The 17,586-nt window shown below is 37.4% G+C and overlaps 1 protein-coding gene across 3 annotated transcripts; it reads left to right on the top strand.

Annotated features, from left to right (window-relative positions):
* The first annotated feature begins 9,297 nt into the window (after positions 1-9,297).
* On the top strand, positions 9,298-17,318 carry LOC132643534 (probable transcription factor PosF21). Of its 3 annotated transcripts, none has more exons than XM_060359975.1 (5): positions 9,298-9,446; positions 9,759-10,820; positions 12,941-13,073; positions 13,324-13,408; positions 16,595-17,318. In XM_060359975.1, the coding sequence occupies exons 2-5, from the start codon at positions 10,141-10,143 to the stop codon at positions 16,969-16,971; spliced, it is 1,275 nt and encodes a 424-aa protein (XP_060215958.1). In that variant the 5' UTR covers positions 9,298-9,446; positions 9,759-10,140; the 3' UTR covers positions 16,972-17,318. The 3 variants fall into 3 exon arrangements, with proteins under 3 accessions (XP_060215958.1, XP_060215975.1, XP_060215967.1); XM_060359992.1 differs by having other exon boundaries at positions 9,301-9,446; positions 10,032-10,820; XM_060359984.1 differs by lacking the exon at positions 9,298-9,446 and adding an exon at positions 9,479-9,620.
* Positions 17,319-17,586: the final 268 nt, after the last annotated feature.

The raw sequence follows: 17,586 nt of genomic DNA, 5'->3' as shown, positions 1-17,586 counted from the left end.
TACTTGCCCTCCCCTGCCCTGACTATTCATTTTTGCAAACGTTACTCTAAAAGATGTTTGCGAACAACGAATGCAGTATAACGTAGTGTGTCAGCAACAAAATTAGTCTCCAGAATCGGAGTGATGCCTTGTTTTACATAGGGTAAACAATACTGCAATGAAGTCGATAGATCTTCTGCGGATTTAAGGACAAGTTCATCAGGCTGAATGCCAAAGCGGCAGGGTTAGTCAATAAACAATGAAGCAGCAGACGATTGGACTATTTCTCAGTACTAGCCATTCAGATTTCCATCCACAATACTTAGATATGTCAATATTTCTGTAGACGACAAATAGATGGAGCTGAAAGCCTGACCAAACAGACATATCAGCCATCCTTTTTGCATCTTCATTTGTTATTATAAATTCTGCTGAAACAGGGTTTGGAGCTTTAACAGTTTGCACTTTAGGATATTACAATGTTTTGAAAACTGTATAAGAAAAAAAGACACTGGATATCATGTTCTTTTGATGAATCTGGTTTTGAAGCCCTCGGTCTTGTTTCGGCAAATAACGATTAATAAGGCATCAGTTGGCTACAAATTCACAAATATAACTTACAGTTGTGCCTCATCACTACAATATTCCAATCACATCAGCTGTTAACAGTAAACAAGTTCAATATTATAACACTTGAGTACTGAAATATTGATAGACAAAGCAGATTAAGTATCGAAAGGAAAACAGGCATGATAAGAAATAATGAGTTTGCTGATTATGGGCTAAAAAAGGTACCCGTTGCAAACTCAAAAACCTTTACAAATGAAGTTTAAAACGTCGCTGTGTTTATTTTTAAAGAACAACACACCTAAGAAAGAATCAATCAAATAAATAAGTATACGACGTAAAATTTTAAAATAATCCAACAGTTAAGATATTAATTTTTCGGAGAACCACAAGATTGTTGAAATCTCTCCCCCTTAATTAAAAATTTTGAGTTCGAAAAAAACGTGTTACTCTGAGTTGGAGAAAATGTTTTACTCTCTTAGGGGTTGTTTGGTTGGAAACAAGTTATCCCAGGATAACTTATCCTGGGATTAGTTATCCCGGGATTAGTATTCCACTCTCTCACTGGGATAAAATAACACTACAATCCGGGGATAACTAATCCGGGATTAGTTATACCGTGATTTTATCCCAACCAAACGTGGGATAAACTCATCTCAAATATAATCCTGGGATTATTTATCCTTATCTCTCGTACCAAACGAGCCCAAGTTAAGAGTATTAACTATTCCAGAGTATGACGAGAGTATTGAAATCTCTCCACCTTAATTAGAAATTTTGAATTATAGAAAATGTGTTACTCTGAGTTCGAGAAAAACGTGTTACCCTCTTAGCTATTCCAGAGTACAGCGAGAGTGTTGAAATCTCTCCACCTTAATTAGAAATTTTGAATTGGAGAAAAGCGTGTTACTCTGAGTTGGAGAAAAACGTGTTACCCTCTTAACTATTCCAGAGTACGGCGAGAGTGTTGAAATCTCTCCACCTTAATTAGAAATTTTGAATTGGATAAAAGTGTGTTACTCTGAGTTGGAGAAAAACGTGTTATTCTCTTAATAGATTTATGTGTTGCTATATTACTATTCTAGAGTATGGCGAGAGTGTTGAAATCCCTCCACCTTAATTAGAAATTTTGAGTTCGAGAAAAAAGTGTTACTCTGAGTACGAGGAAAACGTGTTACTCTCTTAATAGATTTATGAGTTGCTATATTACTATTCTAGAGTATGACGAGAGTATTGAAATCTCTCCACCTTAATTAGAAATTTTGAGTTCAAGAAAAATGTGTTACTCTGAGTTCGAGAAAAACGTGTTACTCGGAGTTCGAGGAAAACGTGTTACTCTCTTAATAGATTTATGTGTTGCTATATTACTATCCAGAGTATGGCGAGTGTTGAAATCTCTCCACATTAATTACAAAATTTGAGTTCGAGTAAAACGTGCTAGTCTGAGATCAAGAAAAACATGATACTCTCTTAGAACCTGTTTGGATGGGCTTATGCCTATAAGCTGCAAACAACTTATAAGCTAAAAAAAATAAGTTGGGGTAGTCTAAATTTTTTTTTTTTGGCTTATAAGCTGTTTTCAGCTTATAAGCTGCTTTAGATAAGCTAAGTCAAATGGGCCCAATTATTTTTTCGAGCTTATTTTAAGCACAAAATGACTTTAAGCTGGCCAGTCAAACACTCAAAAAAGCTGAAAACAGCTTATAAGCAACTTATAAGCCAATCCAAACGGGCTCTTAATAGATATATGTGTTGCTTACTTTATCGAATGAGTACACTTGGAACAATGATGTAACTTTAAAAAACGCACCCCCACTGCGTCACATTCATTGTCCCTAATTTTTTTTTTTAATTTAAAACCAATTCCATAGACTACCATTGTCTATGGTCATTGGGGGGTTTGGCATTGACCCCTACCTTGTTAATAAGATTAGCAAAAATATACATGGGAGGAGGGGTACGCCATGACTCCCTCTTTTACATTTGTGAGGACCTCCTCTCTTATATCTACCCATATGAGCTAGAAGAACACTACTAATTAGAAAGTATTCTAATTAGTTATGTTCTCATTATACAAACAACTCACGGGACATCATAACTATAGTACAAAAATAACCTACACATTTTACATAGGACTTGCACCACATTCCTAGTGAAGATGCTGCCATTAGTCCAGCAAAAAATAGTTAATAGATTGTCCAAAAAATCACGCTCCTTCCTGTGAATTGGAATGATATCTTCCATGTTGAACTGGTTGCTGCTTCTTCTTTTCCACTCCTGTATGTACTTCATGTTCTTCTCCTTGCTCTGATTCTGAAGTTTGCTAGTTGAGCTTTATCCATCCTCACTGTTCCCCTAGCCTGCCTTGGGATTTCCTGCATCGTATAAAACAAGTTAGCAATGAAGCTAAACTGTGTGTTGCTGCCAAATTTAGCTAAAGAATCAGCTGCTGTGTTTGCTTCCCTGAAACAATGCTGCACTTTGATTCTTCTTTTGTCTATAATCCTCTTCAAGTCTTCTATTTCCTTCAAGAATTCCCAAGGGGAGCTATATTCACCATCTAGCCACTTCACCACTAGGATTAAATCAACCTCTATAATACCATTGTTAATATCATTATGGTCCAACCAGTTTATACCAAAACTTGCAGCCTGAATTTCAGCACTATTATTAGAGCAGAATTGCACTGCTTTAGCAAAAGCCATAATAATGTCTCCTCTAGAGTTTCTAGCAATTCCCCCTATTCCTGCTTTGTTGCAAAGTGCCATACTGCTTCCATCAGTGTTTATCTTGATGGTATTCACTGGTGGTTTTCTCCAAACAACAGGGAAGCTAGTTAACATTGCTTTATGAGCTTCCATGCTACTACATATCTTGCTTCAGTTGTCTCTAGACTCAATGTTGTAGCCTTTCTTGTTCATGATGCCTTTCACATGTTGAATCACTTCATAATAAATCTTGGCCTTCGAATATTTCTTGTTTCCATATCTAAAAGAGCTCCAAGCTTTCCACAATTCCCAACAAATTAAGACTGGGATGCACTGGTATGCCACTCTCAGCATGAAGTTCTTAGTGTTACAATTCCACCATGTTAAAAACCTTGCTTGAATAGTCTGGTTCTGCATCTTAATACCCAAGGAGTCTCCAAAAAATTTCCAGACCTTCTTAGCTAAATCCCCTTCAATGAAGACATGTAGCATAGTTTCCTCTTTAGGATCATTGCAACAAATACACATAGGATCAGATTCATTAGTGAAATTCTTGATTCTATCATACATGGGAAACTTTTTCTTGATAATTCTCCAGCTAATAAAGGCCATTTTAAAGGGGTTTCCTTTATTCCATATACATTTCCATATATGAGATTCAGGCTGCTTTTTCCTTAGGATCTGAAAAGCACTGGCACATGTGAAGTTTCCTGATGGATTATCCATCCAGATGGCTTGGTCAACCTTATCTCTTTGCCCTATGTCCACCTTCTGAATGATAGAACATATATCAGGTGGAACAAGTTTTGCAATGAATTCCAAATCCCAGCTATCTCCTATCAGACAGTCTGCCACCATGAGAGAACCAGGATTGTTCCTAGATAAGTGAATAGCTAGTGGGCCCAGACCTGTCCAATTTTCCCACCAGAAGGACACTATAGCTTCATTTATCCTCCATAAGATGTGAGGTTCAGCCTCAGCCTTAATCCTCAAAAGTTCTTTCCAGATGAAAGATTGATATCCTTGTACATTTCTTGCCACCACATGACCTCTTTGACAGTATTTTGCCATCATAAACTGAGCCCAAATGTTATTTTCTACTCTCAGTCTCCACCATCTTTTGGAGGCAAAAACCTTGCAAATGTCACTAATATTCTTGAAGCCAAGGCCCCCTTCAACTTGAGGGTAACACATGTTTGCCCAAGAGCTCCAGTGGTATCTCTTTTTGTTGTCAGTCTGCCCCCAGAAAAAATCAGCAAAATATTTTTCAAGCTGTTTTATGATTCCTGTAGGGGGTGACATTGCATCTAGTGTGTGAAGAGTTTGAGACTGTAAGACATGCTTAATAATAATTGCTTTTCCCCCAGATGATAAAATATTACCTTGCCATCCTTGTGCCTTGTTCATTACAGTTTTAGCAATGTCAACAAAATATGAGAGTATTTTCCTCCCAAGGAAGATAGGACAACCTAGATACTTCATAGGAAAATATTGATGTTTGTAGCTAGTAGTAGTGCCAATCATTCTTCTTCTAGCTTCAGGAGAGTTAATAGCAGTCAAAAACACACTCTTGTCTGTGTTGATTTCTTGACCAGATTCCTTCTCATATTGTTTCAAAATATTGGTGATCATTTTTATGCTTCTCTTGTTCCCAGATGTGAATATGACAATGTCATCAGCATAGCATAAGTGATTTGTCAGAGGCCCTTTTTTTTGCATTGTGTATCCTATATACCTTTCTTTGTTGTGAAGCTGATTTAAAGCCTTAGACAAGGTTTCAGCAGCTAGTACAAAGAGACCAGGTGATAGAGGGTCACCCTGTTTAAGGCCCCTGGTAGAGTGGAAGAAGCCATACCTCATACCATTGATCATGACTGAATACCATACCTCAGAAATGAGCCTATGAATGATGTCTATGAAAACTTCAGAAAATCCCATCTACCTGAGAGCAGATTTAAGAAATAGCCAAGAGACTTTGTCATAGGCCTTAGCCATATCAAGCTTCATCACAATTTTCCCATATTTGTTGTTCTTATTGATGTCCTGGACCAATTCTTGAGTTAGCAGGACATTTTCTGTGATCAGTCTGCCCTTAATAAACCCAGTCTGATTCTGAGAGATCAACTTAGGGAGAATGTTGGCCAATCTGTTGGAGATGATCTTGGAGATAATCTTGTTGGAGAAATTACTCAAGCTAATGAGCCTCATCTGAGAGAACTTGCTAGGGGATTCCACCTTAGGTAAAAGAATGAGGCAGGTATGGGTAAAAAACTTGGTCAGTTTCCCCCCTCTAAAGAAATCTTTAACCATATTATGGACATCCTCCTTGATAATATCCCAGGTAGCTTGGTAGAATCTTCCATTAAATCCATCAGGCCCAGGGGCACTATCAGGATACAAGAGAGTAATGGCTTGATAGGTTTCCTCCATGTTTGGGACAACAACCAAGCTCTCATTATCCTCATTGGTCACAAGATTATCAATATTCTCCAGAATCTTGAAATCATTAATCTGATCAGGTTGAGAGAACGAGCTATGGAAGTGTCTGATGGCAGCATCAACAATCTTGTCATCCCCTTGGATCCATTCATCAAGCTCATTTTTGATCCTGTATATCTGGGATTTTTTCCTCTTAAGCCTTATAACACTATGAAAATATTTAGTGTTACTGTCCCCTTTTTCTTGCCATTTGATCCTGGCTTTCTGTCTAAGCATAGAAGTCTCCTTATTCATCCAGTGAATCTGCTCAGCATATTTAGAATGTAACAGACTTCTGTTTTGATCAGATTTCTAACTGGTATAGATATTTTCTGCCCTTTCTACCTGGTCTTCAAGCTCCTTCACCTTATCAAAAATGTTGCCAATATGGTTCTTAGACCACTGACTAAGACAGTTGCTAAGCCTCTTCATTTTCTGCTGCATGATCCACATGGGGTTGCCCCTTACTTCTATTTGCCAAGAATTCCTTACTATATTCATGAAGTCATCTTGATCAATCTAGAAATTCAAGAACTTGAAATACTTAGTCTTAGGAGGGGCCTTGTCACCACACTTCATGAGAAGGACCCTATGGTCAGACCCTGTCCTTGGGAGATGTCTGATATTAACAATAGAGAAGCTCTGAGACTATAGATCATTATACATGACTCTATCAAGCCTCATAAGGATCCTTCCTCTTAGCCTTCTAGCATTAATCCAGGTGAATTTATCTCCAGAAAACCCAGAGTCCATCATATTGCAATCCTCCATGCATCCAACAAAATCCATACTTCTGCGTAGTCTATGTTGTGTTCCCCCTTGTTTCTCATCAGCTTCCATGATACTGTCGAAATCTCCCATTATAGTCCATGGTTTATTAATGTGACTATTCAAGGTTCTCAAATTATCCCATAGTCTTTTCCTCTTCCTGGCAGTAGTCTTGGCATAGACTATAGTGATAAAGAAAATTTCAGTGCTGCCGCTGTGCTGAACTTCCATAGTAAGTTGTTGGTTATGGTCACTAATAACCTTGCATGTGAACTCAACTTCCCAAAAACACCAAATTTTACCATTTCTGTTAGTAGCAGCCTTGTCAAAACCCAACTTTCTCCTGTATCTTTGGACTTTGTTCTTGTTGATAGTAGCATTGTGCACAAAAGGTTCCTGTAGTGCCACAAAAGTGGCTTTGTGTATTTAAATGAGTTTTTTGAGTCTATCAAAGGCTCCTTTGGAGCCTATTCCTCTTATGTTCCATATGATTGTATTAATCATAAGGAACATTTCAAAATTGCTTCTTTGATCCTCTGCCCTTGCCTCTGGTGACCATGGCAGGGGTTGAGGTACTAGCCTTTTTGTTGTTTTTTCTTTTGGTAATTTCAGTTCCTCTGGGGGATAAATTCCCTTTCTCCACAGCTTCCTTGATCTGTTCCTTCACTTCTGTTGTTATACCAGGTTCTGGGGCAAAAGCATGGATCAAACTATCAGCAACTTCTTCATCAGAGAAGTTGTCAGCCTGATTCTGATATCTTTTTTCCTCTTCTTTGAGATCCATAATGTGCAAGTTAATACTTGAACCTGTTTTTGTTCTCTCCTGGTGTTCTCTGGCTGTAGCAGTGCTCATTTTCTGCATTATCTTCCTTTGGCTTTCTCCAGGGACAATCTCTTCAGATAAGGTATTCTCAATGCTGCCTTCCTCATCTTCAGGCTGTCCAGTGTCATCAACTATTTTCTCAAAGACATTGTGAGTCTTAATGGGGGAATTGATGGGCACACTTAACTGATGTGTATTACTTTCCTCATTGTCACTTGTGGTGATAACCACCACAGTCTTGTGAGTCTGGTTTTCTCTAGGGCCCTCTTGATGTGCTTCTTCCCCTAGATAGTTTTCCTCCTGATTGTTGTCACTTTCTTGCTTCTCCACTTCTTCATCAAAGGCAATATCTTTCCTAATGGGTTGCCTGCTCCCTGAATCAATATTGTCATTATTGCCCATGTTGTAATCCTCCTTTTCTCCTTTCTTCCCCTGGTTCATTTCCTTGTTTTTATTGCCTTCTTTGCCTTTATTTCTCACAATTTTCAGAGCATTCCTTCTTCTTCTTTGCTTTCTCTTCTCCCTTTGTTTTTCCCCTTTGGTCTTACTAGCATGAACTTCAACAACTTTTTCCTCCACTTGCCTATTATCCCTTTTTTCCTCAGTAATTTCTTTCTCCTCTTTATCATTATTCTTACTAGATTCAGCTTGGTCAACAATTACCTGGGCTCTATCCTTATTGTCTTCATCATTCTTTTTCTTAGCAAATCTGCACTGGATTAAGGAGTGTCCTAATTTTTTGCAATAGGTGCAGAACTTAGGAACACTCTCATATTCAATTTTTTGATAAAAGCCTTTGAGAGGATGAGATTCATCCTCTAAACCTACCCATATCTTATCTGGGAGGGGCTTAGTAAGATAACCTCAACTCGAACCTTAGCCATACTTGGCCGTGTCCTCTTGCTAGTAGCAGCATCCAAAATAAGAGGGATTCCTATAGGGGCTAAAATTTGCCTTACATAATGCCATGCATGACAATGAAAAGGAAGTTTAGGGAGGAGTACCCATATAGGAACCATAGGAGAATCTTCTTCGGGCTTGAAATCTGGGTGCCACATTTGAAGCCACATTTATTCTCTGTTGATTTCAATTGATCTACGAAAATAAGTTCTTTGGCAATCCTCTTCATTTTTGAAATCTATGAACACCGAATTGTGGTCGTATGCCCCTATTACTGGATCTTCTTTCAAAGTGATTTTCTCCAAAAAAATTGACCGAATCATATCAATTTTGGGTCGCCCTTTCAGAAATTTTCCAATTAAAGTGTGTTTACACTCTTTCGCGATAACTCCATAGTAATCTTTGGATTTGAAAATGACGGCAGGAACTCCATTGTGACATGTTCTCCTTGTCGACACAGATGGACATCCAAATCGGTTGTCCGGTGGTGGGTTAGGAGCAGGAGTAGAAATTGTGCTTGCATACGTGGGTTTTTGTGGAATTGTTTCAGTGGTTGTTGTCGTCTCCTTGTTAGAGATGTTTTCCCCCGCCGGACGCGCCGCCATAGGGCCGTCGTGAGGCTCCATGGAGCCGCGCGTGTATTGCACTTGGCTCAGTTCGTTGAGAGAGAAAAAGTCATTGGAAAGTTACCGTTAGTTGCTCTTTTAACATTAGACACATTCATTGCCCCTAATTGAACTTCAAACTGTAATTTATGTGACCAAAAAAAAAAAAAAAAAGAAGAGAAAAAAACAAGGAAAATAACATTACGTCTATTTGGAGAAAATACTTACTTGAAATGGTCCATATTACTATACTATACGAATGTAAATTAAAAATATAATCATATGAATGTAATATTTTATGTTGAATTGTATATTGTTGAAATTATCCGCAAACAACGACAACTTACATTTTCTTCATTTGACAGAGACCAGAAGATCAAAAATATAAATAAATAAATAAATAAATAGGTGGCTCCCTTATATCCCTGTCCGAATTTATAGTATTTCCATACCATTATTGTATTTACAAAATTTGACACACTCTCACAGATTTGCCTCTTTTGTTTATAATCTTTCCCTTTTCTCTGTGGCATGTGATTATTCATTCCCATGTGAAAAGCTGCTTCATTTACATTTTCCCTTTTCTGCAGATCTAATTTCAAAGCAAATCCAAACCGTGTAAGAATTTACCTTTTTTTTTAATCAATAAATTAGTATTCTTCCTTACATTCCATTTTTTTTAATACCCATCACTTTGATTTGTTGCTCTGTACTTTTCCCTTTTTTTATGTGTGTTTTAAATTTGTCAAATGGGGTGTTTAAGGTTTTATTTTCTTGATCTTTGAATTCCAGGTTTGTGTTTTTTTTTTCTTCTTGAATCTTTGTTGTATAGGATTTCTGATTATCAAAATCCCATCTTTGTGCTATAAATTTTTGTGGGGTTTGCTAATTTTCTCTGGCTCTAATTTTTTTTGTGTTTTCAATTTTTAGGGTGCATTTTATAGAGGAAATTGATCTGGGACAAGCTTGCTTAGTATTTGAGGAATTTACAGGGTCTCAACAAGGGGTTTCATGTTCCATTTTAGATTTTAGCTAAATTTTGTTAAAGTTCTTTCCTTTTGGTGGAATTTGAATACCCCAATGATATTTTAATGCAGAGAAAAAGCAACTTGTTTTGTGATTTACGGTTTTCTGGCTATAAAGTTCTTGCTTTGACCAAGAAACAAATCATTACCTGTTGATTTTTGTGTTTCTGTTGTTAAGGTTCTTGAATTTATATGTATGGAATGTTGGGTTTAGCGCTGTGCTGTTAACATTTGAAGATCATTTTGAAGGGTTGGGGTTTGTTCTGTTTGGACTTGGAGGGATTTGTATGGATAAGGATAAGTCTTCGTTGCCTCCATCGGGGAGATATTCGTTGTTTTCGCCTCCTGGTAGTACTTCCAATGTAAAGTCGGAACAATCCGGATTACCACATTTACCTCCCTTAGGACCTCCGGGAAATGCTTCAGAATCAGGTCATTTTGGTCATGCTTTGTCGGCGGATTCAGGCCGATTTAGTAATGATATAAGCCGAATGCCTGATAACCCACCTAGGAAATTTGGTCATCGACGTGCCCACTCTGAAATTCTTACTCTTCCTGATGATATTAGCTTTGATAGCGATCTTGGTGTTGTTGGACTAGATGGACCGTCTTTGTCGGACGAGACCGAGGAGGATATCCTCTCAATGTACCTTGACATGGATAAGTTTAATTCTTCATCTTTGTCTTCTGATTTCCAAGTGGGCGAGTCTTCTTCTTCAGCAGCTGCAGCTTCAGGTTCATCACAAACACCAGCAATTGCTTCAGGAACAAATAAAGTTGCTCCTACTGTAAGTGAGAAGCCGAGAGTTAGACATCAGCATAGCCAGTCCATGGATGGTTCAACTACAATCAAGACAGAGATGCTCATGTCAGGAGTGGAAGATCCATCTTCAGCTGAAACTAAAAAAGCAACATCTGCTGCGAAGCTTGCTGAACTTGCACTAATTGATCCGAAACGTGCCAAGCGGTAAGCCTTTAGATGGAACTTTTGTTGCTCATTTATTATAGCAGTCTCTTTCACATTATTTTTGCTTGGCGTGCCATTGCATTTTGCTTTTGTGGTACTTGGTATTGCCTAGGGTAAAACCTTTACGTGGAGGTCTTGTGGCAGACTAGAGTTGCCTAAACTATGAGCCCTCCTAAATGTGTTCTGGATGTTTAAAGAAGTTCTAGATATTATACTACAGTGTTGTTTTGTCTTGTTGGTGGTTAGGCATTTTTCTAGTATATGTTTCCTAGCTCTTTGCTCCTTGAACCTTTTGGTTTTAGTTTTTGTTTAATGTAATTTTGTCATTGAACTTCTAAAGTTTTGCCTGCGGCCTCTTCTTTTCATCTTTTCCTTTTCAAAGGCTGAAGAAGACAGTGAAATGATGAGAGTTGCAGAAAAGGCATCCCCGCCCCCCCCCCCCCCCCCCCCCCCCCCCCCAAAAAAAAAAAAAAAAAAAGGGATAGAGAGACCAGGCCCTTCTGTCCCTCTACTTTAGCTGTGCCAACAATTCGCTCCTGCTCCTCTGAGCATTTCTTTTCTATTTCCTGTCCTCTCTAGCTCTTCCTTCAGCCTGCATCATAGCAAATCCCAAAAGTTGAAGTTCATTTATGATGTGTTCAAATCCACCTGTAAGAATCAAATTCCAGCTTTCTTGACTTTTCTAAATTAATTAAGAAAATTATATGCCTGAAGGATGCATATTCCTAAGCTGTTAAGTCACTAAATCTATAAATGGAGAATAACTGAGACTTACAGAAAAGAACTTAAATTCAAGTGAAATTATATGTTTCTTCATTATGACTAAAAATTAAGAGCTAAAGAAATGAAGGAAGTGGCCCCAGGGCCTACTTCAAGTTGCAAAGGTTGAGGGACTTGTGAGTTAGGTTGTAAGTTCAAGCCTTGCGCCATGTGAACTAAGCCTGATATTTAATTACAGAAGAGTAGAGGGGCGAGCGAGCCCATTATCCCGAGTTTTGAAGGCTGCAGGTGGTCCCAGAAGGATTTCTCGGTCATCAAACAAAAGAAAAAAGAAATGAAGGAAGTGAAGTGATTAGTAAATTTTGTCGAACAAAACTGTAAAGCATTTCTGTTTTGGAAAGGAACACTTACCATTTCAAAAAAACTATAAAACATTTCTACCACAAATATTTTAATGGTTTTCGTTCTTAAGCAATGAATTTCGTTCATGTTCAACAAGTTTTATTCGTCGTCCCATTTTATTCAAATGATAGTTATAATTCTTTTTCTCAACATGAAATCACTATCAATTTGTTTTGAAAATTCTGTAAAATATATGCAGCTTTTTTTTAAAATGAATATTTATGTATTAAATTTTCTTAAGAAAATGATATATATTGTCTGTTAGCTTCTCAAAAAGAAAAAGAAAAATGATATATATTGTTGGCAGTTTGGTTTGGTTTGGATTTGATTTTTTGTAGGTTAATACCAAAGCAAACCAAATATTGTCGATTTTTTTTCTCAGCACCAAACCATAACTTGACTTTTCTGTCGGTTTGTTGTTTCGGTTTGATTTTTCTGTTTCACCTGAACAGCCTGACATCTCATTTTAGGGCTTAAGTGCACCTCTGCATCTTCGACAATACTAGGTTCTCACTAAGGTAGATGGGTTGCAAAACTTTTATCAGAATTTGTCTATTACCTTGTCCAAAAAAAAAAAAAAAGAAAAACAGAAGAAGGTGGATGGTTTGTAAACAGAGTCCTTCTACCTTTTGGCTATGTGATTACTTCAAGTAGTGCTGAGGTTAGCTGTCTTCAGTGGGAAACTATTTCACTGTGTATCCAAGAGGCCTCTTTTCCCTGTCTTTTGCTCTCTTTTTTATCAGACGATCGTTAACTTTGATAAAGACAGTTGCTACTAAATTTTTTTCTCATAGCTATCCAAAGTCTTCACGCAGCTTTCTGAAAGTATTCATAGTGCATTAATGTAGGTGATCCAATGTTTTGAGGTCTATCGTGCTCCTTGAATTTGTTAAAATTTATCTGATATGGTTGTTTAAATTTTAAGCCAGCTTGTTACTCAAACAGATCTCCATCTGTATTTTCTCTCATCACTGTGTTTTGCTTATGCTGTGCAACAGGATTTGGGCCAACAGGCAGTCAGCTGCAAGATCAAAGGAAAGGAAAATGAGATATATAGCTGAGCTTGAGAGAAAAGTTCAGACTCTGCAAACAGAAGCAACAACTTTGTCCGCTCAGTTGACCCTATTGCAGGTGCATATCAGTTGCTCTCATTGCCCAGCAATTGTTTGTTTTCTTTCCTTCTTTTTATTTGTGTTGCTTTCTGTTATTTGGAAACATGTTTGAGTGTGGTTGAAGTGACGGAAATAGGTAAGTGCTTGGTCTAGAATCCGCAGCATCTGCTTGCACATGGAAACAAAGATATATGTGTCTTCAACTTCTTTCTCATGTATAACATAAGATTATTGGTTTTGAGATGTCTGCTTTTTTCCACATGAAACAGAGAGATACAAATGGCCTGACTGCTGAAAACAGTGAGCTTAAACTGCGTTTACAAACAATGGAACAACAGGTGCACTTGCAAGATGGTAAGAATCTGAGCATGACTTTTTTAGTAACTTTTTGCCCATAAACCACTACCTCTTTTTATCTCTCTGAATAATGGTTGCTGTTTCTCAATGGTCTCTTGAATGCATTAGTTCGACCATTCAAGCTGATTCAAGCTTGGATTACTTATCAACAGCATGTTAAAATATGGTTGTATTTAGGCTTGGTTGGTTTCAAGAATTTCCTCAATTTCAGAAAGTAAAATCAATTTTGATATACTTCCGTCACTTTCACACTGAGTGTGGTATTGACGCTTTTGTGGTAAAAACTACTAGTAATTCTGCCATATTTTTCATCTTACTGTACAAAAACCGAGACAACACAAATTCCAGTTTGACCTTACAAGGCCAAACATAGTTTGAATTTGGATTTGATCGACTTAGATACAGGAATATTATATACAGTTCAATAAGTTTAAAGTTAATACTTTCTTCGAATTCTAATAGTTTGCTAGTGAAGGTTAGATAGTTGCACACTTTAGTCCTTACAATTTCAAAAGCTTTTGTTTCTCATAACATTATGCTGCCGTTATAGAAGTGAACATTGAGAAATTTATATATTTAGTGTCATGATGGGTGCCCAGGTATTAGGTAATATTATGTTTAATCCATAAAGAATCTGGATACGTATCTGTATGTTAAGAAATACGCAAGTCATTTTAAGGGTGGTTAGGACTTAGGAGACGCCTTAGGCTACAAATCACCTTGTAAGGCCATTGAAACCATAGAAAATTTTCAATGATCATAATTCAACCTAAACCTTATTTTCTTGCTCTCTACGAACAATTGTATTTGGGCAGATAAGAACAATTTCCTAACAAAATTTCCTTCTCTCTCTCCCAAAATTTTCCTCTCTAATCTCTTTAGCTTCTTCCAACTTCTTCACCAGATTCCGGTTGCAACTCTATGTGGATAATGGATCCAGTACTTATTTACATAAGCCTAGGATAGCACTTTCCTAAGACTTGTAGAAGTTGCATATTTAATGTCCTTGGATAGGAATTCGTGAATAATTAATTCATCTCCCAATTTGGGTGTAAAAGGGAATTCATATTTTGTGATGGCATTTGACTGTGATGGACTGTTTCCTTTTATTGATATTCAGTTCTCAGTGTGCTACTCCTTCACTCTTACCACCCTCTCCTTTCCGAAAAAAGGAGAAAATAAAAGGAGTACGATTAAAATTTTAAGTCAAAACTGTAGAGGACCAATATTCAATATAACATTACCTTCATGATGAGAAGATTTGAGGTAAGCAATCACAGAATTTTGCCTGTTTCCTTTTGTTTTGCTTTGCAACTTTTGTACCTTCGCGAATTCTTTGTTTGTCTAATTCCTTTCTAATTTTTTTTTTGTTGTTGTTTAAAATATAAATTCCTTTCTAATCTTAGAGCTACATTTATCATGTTTATTTTCCAAGAGGTAGACTTCTAGTATCTTTTTGATTGTGCTTTTCAATAATGGAAGCAAAAGGCCCATACAAGTGATACCAATTAGTTGGGGTTAAGGTTTAGTCCTGTTGGTATCATTTCATTAGCTCTGCCGCAGTCCTTTAGTTTGTTTGGAGATCTGTATGACAGTAGAAAATGTAGAGAACTCTGAATCTATCAAAAGACAATTTATTGGCTATTGGAATGAAATAGGTTCAGTTAGAGCAGATTAGATATTGAGGATTCATATAGCCGACCACAACTAGTTTATGATTAAGACACACTTGTACTTTTTCAATAAGCTTGGACTATCACTTCCTTTTAAATATTGGAGGTGTAAACATGGTGCAGTACAGTAAGTTACTCGGACTCTTCAAAAGTGTTGCCGCACCCGTGTCGGATCCTCCAAAAATACACTACTTTTGAAGGATCCGACATGCACCCGACGACATTTTAGGAGAGTCCAAGTAACATACTACTATAGAATGAATATAAGTGGATGCGATTTAAATGCAAATACTTCGTTTAGTTTGAAATAGTTAAAAATTAGTTTGACTGGATTTTTGGATTTCTTTCAGCTCCTAAATTGGAATACTAAATGGTTGTGTATCTTTCTGCAATGGAAGGAAACATAAGAAACTAACCTTGTTTCATTAGGAGAAATAGTGTTATCTTGGTAATTAATGTGCATATGTGAGCTGAATTATTTTTCATTGGATTTAGCATCTAACTTGTTTCAAGAACCATTAGGAGGCTATAGTATCCTGTTATTTAAGAAGGGATAGTCAAGGAATAATATGGTAATGGGTGTTACTTCTGTGAACTCTATGCTCGGCCTGAAGGGGATGATGGAGAGGGCAGGATGGTGTAGAGGGGTAAAGGGACAAAAAAGTTCTCAGTCAAATCATTTTTCTTGGTATTGAACGGAGGAGGCAAAAGGAAGGATGGAGGAAAGTATAGGACCCAAAGTCACCATGCACATTCTTCACTTAGTATTCGGAAACTTAAAGAAGAGGAGAATGGTAGTAAGTTGGTGTTGTTTGTGCAAGGAAAACGGAGGAGTCACTGTCCACATTTTTCTATATTGCAAATTCGTTTGACATTTGTGGAATCTTGCATGTTGTTAGTTAGTATTGCATTGGGCTGCCCCAAGGACAAAAGAGGAAACAGTCGCGAGCTTGAAGGGAATAGATTATACAGGATAGGCAAAGAGGAGATGACACTGTGAGTAACTATACCTTCAAGTACCTTTTGGCTTGCATGGGATGAAACGAATGGGAGATCGCTTCATAGTAATCAAAATGGCATAGGTAGCACTATTAAATCTCTCTTGTTTCACTTATTTTATTTATTATTTGGTGTAAAGGGAGGATATCAGCGTGTTTGTAAATATTGTTCACACCATCTTGGTGAAGCCTAAAATGAAGGAAACACCAATATGCACTACTTTTGGAGGATCAGTCCATTGAAGTCCATCAACTCACAGGTTTTAACAATGTCATCATCAGTCAGTGAAATCAGGTGCAGCCTAAAATGAAGGGAACACCAATATGCAATCCTCTCTGATTTATGCATTTGCTTTAAAATGTTTACTTGGTTTCTTTAATGCATGACAAAGACCTTTGAGCGCAAAATTATTTGGAGTTTTGTCTGGAGAGTTGCTATTTGATATTTTTTTTGAGACTTAGTTGCTAATTGATATTTTGCTCTGTTTCTTCTTTATCTTCTCCCTGTGTAGCCTTGAATGACGCTCTAAAGGAGGAGATACAGCATCTGAAAGTGCTAACTGGGCAAGGCATAGCAAATGGTGGACCTATGATGAACTTTCCAACATCATTCGGAGGGAATCAGCAATTTTACTCAAACAACCAGGCAATGCATACTTTGTTGGCCGCACAACAGCTTCAACAGCTCCAGATACATTCTCATAAGCAACAACACCAGTTTCAGCAACATCAGCTCCACCAGTTTCAGCAGCAACAGTTGCAGCACCAGCAACAACAGCCTCTTATGCAGCAGCAGCAGGAACAACTGCAGCAAGCCGGTGATATGATGTCAAGAAGTTCGATGTCATCTGCTCAAAATGACAACACTTCTGATATTGCAAAGGATTGAAAAGCTGGTGGAAGGACAGTAAAGAGTTGGTGTATGTTTTAAATCATCATGTGTTTTCATCTAAGCTCAAACGGGTGTGTTTCAAAATCATCATGTGTTTTTAACACATCTAGCTCAGGTTCTTTCTTTCAGTTAGCTTCTTCACCTGCATCTTAGTACTTTGTAGGGTCATTGACTATTAGTTGAAGTTGTTCAAGTCTCATTCTATGGCATGTCATTTTGTCAACAGTCAACATGATTTCCTTCATGTTACCAGTATTCTTAGTGGTAGTGTTTTTGAACATCAAGCACTTATCTCTCTCACTGTCAGCATTCACATATTATGAATATTGGGGCAATGTTTTGAACGCTCTGGGTGATCGTATGAGGGTAAAATTCTCACAGGGCTCCTCAATAGGTAGGACGTACCACTGGCGGATCTAGAGTATAACCTTATGGGTTCACGGAGAACTCAATAGCATTTGTTCATACTCTCTATATGTATTAGAATATTTACTAAATATTTGATTATAAACCTAATTATTATTATTTTTATTTTAACTTAAAGCCGCTGTAGGATTTTATAAACTTCAAAGAAGATCCGCCTTTGGACCTACCGCCAATGCACGTTTTGCC

Source organism: Lycium barbarum, chromosome 1 (genome assembly GCF_019175385.1).
Source record: "Lycium barbarum isolate Lr01 chromosome 1, ASM1917538v2, whole genome shotgun sequence".
In the NCBI taxonomy this organism is placed as follows: domain Eukaryota; kingdom Viridiplantae; phylum Streptophyta; class Magnoliopsida; order Solanales; family Solanaceae; genus Lycium; species Lycium barbarum.
The sequence above is the reverse complement of the archived record's forward strand: the minus strand, read 5'-3'. Positions and strand labels throughout refer to the sequence as shown.

Bases quoted from the DNA above. Each gene is read 5' to 3' on its own strand.
- LOC132643534 (XM_060359975.1), top strand. From the start codon at position 10,141: ATGGATAAGGATAAGTCTTCGTTGCCTCCATCGGGGAGATATTCGTTG. The intron at 10,821-12,940 runs GTAAGCCTTTAG...GCTGTGCAACAG, and splicing joins GATCCGAAACGTGCCAAGCG to GATTTGGGCCAACAGGCAGT. The intron at 13,409-16,594 runs GTAAGAATCTGA...CTCCCTGTGTAG, and splicing joins ACAGGTGCACTTGCAAGATG to CCTTGAATGACGCTCTAAAG.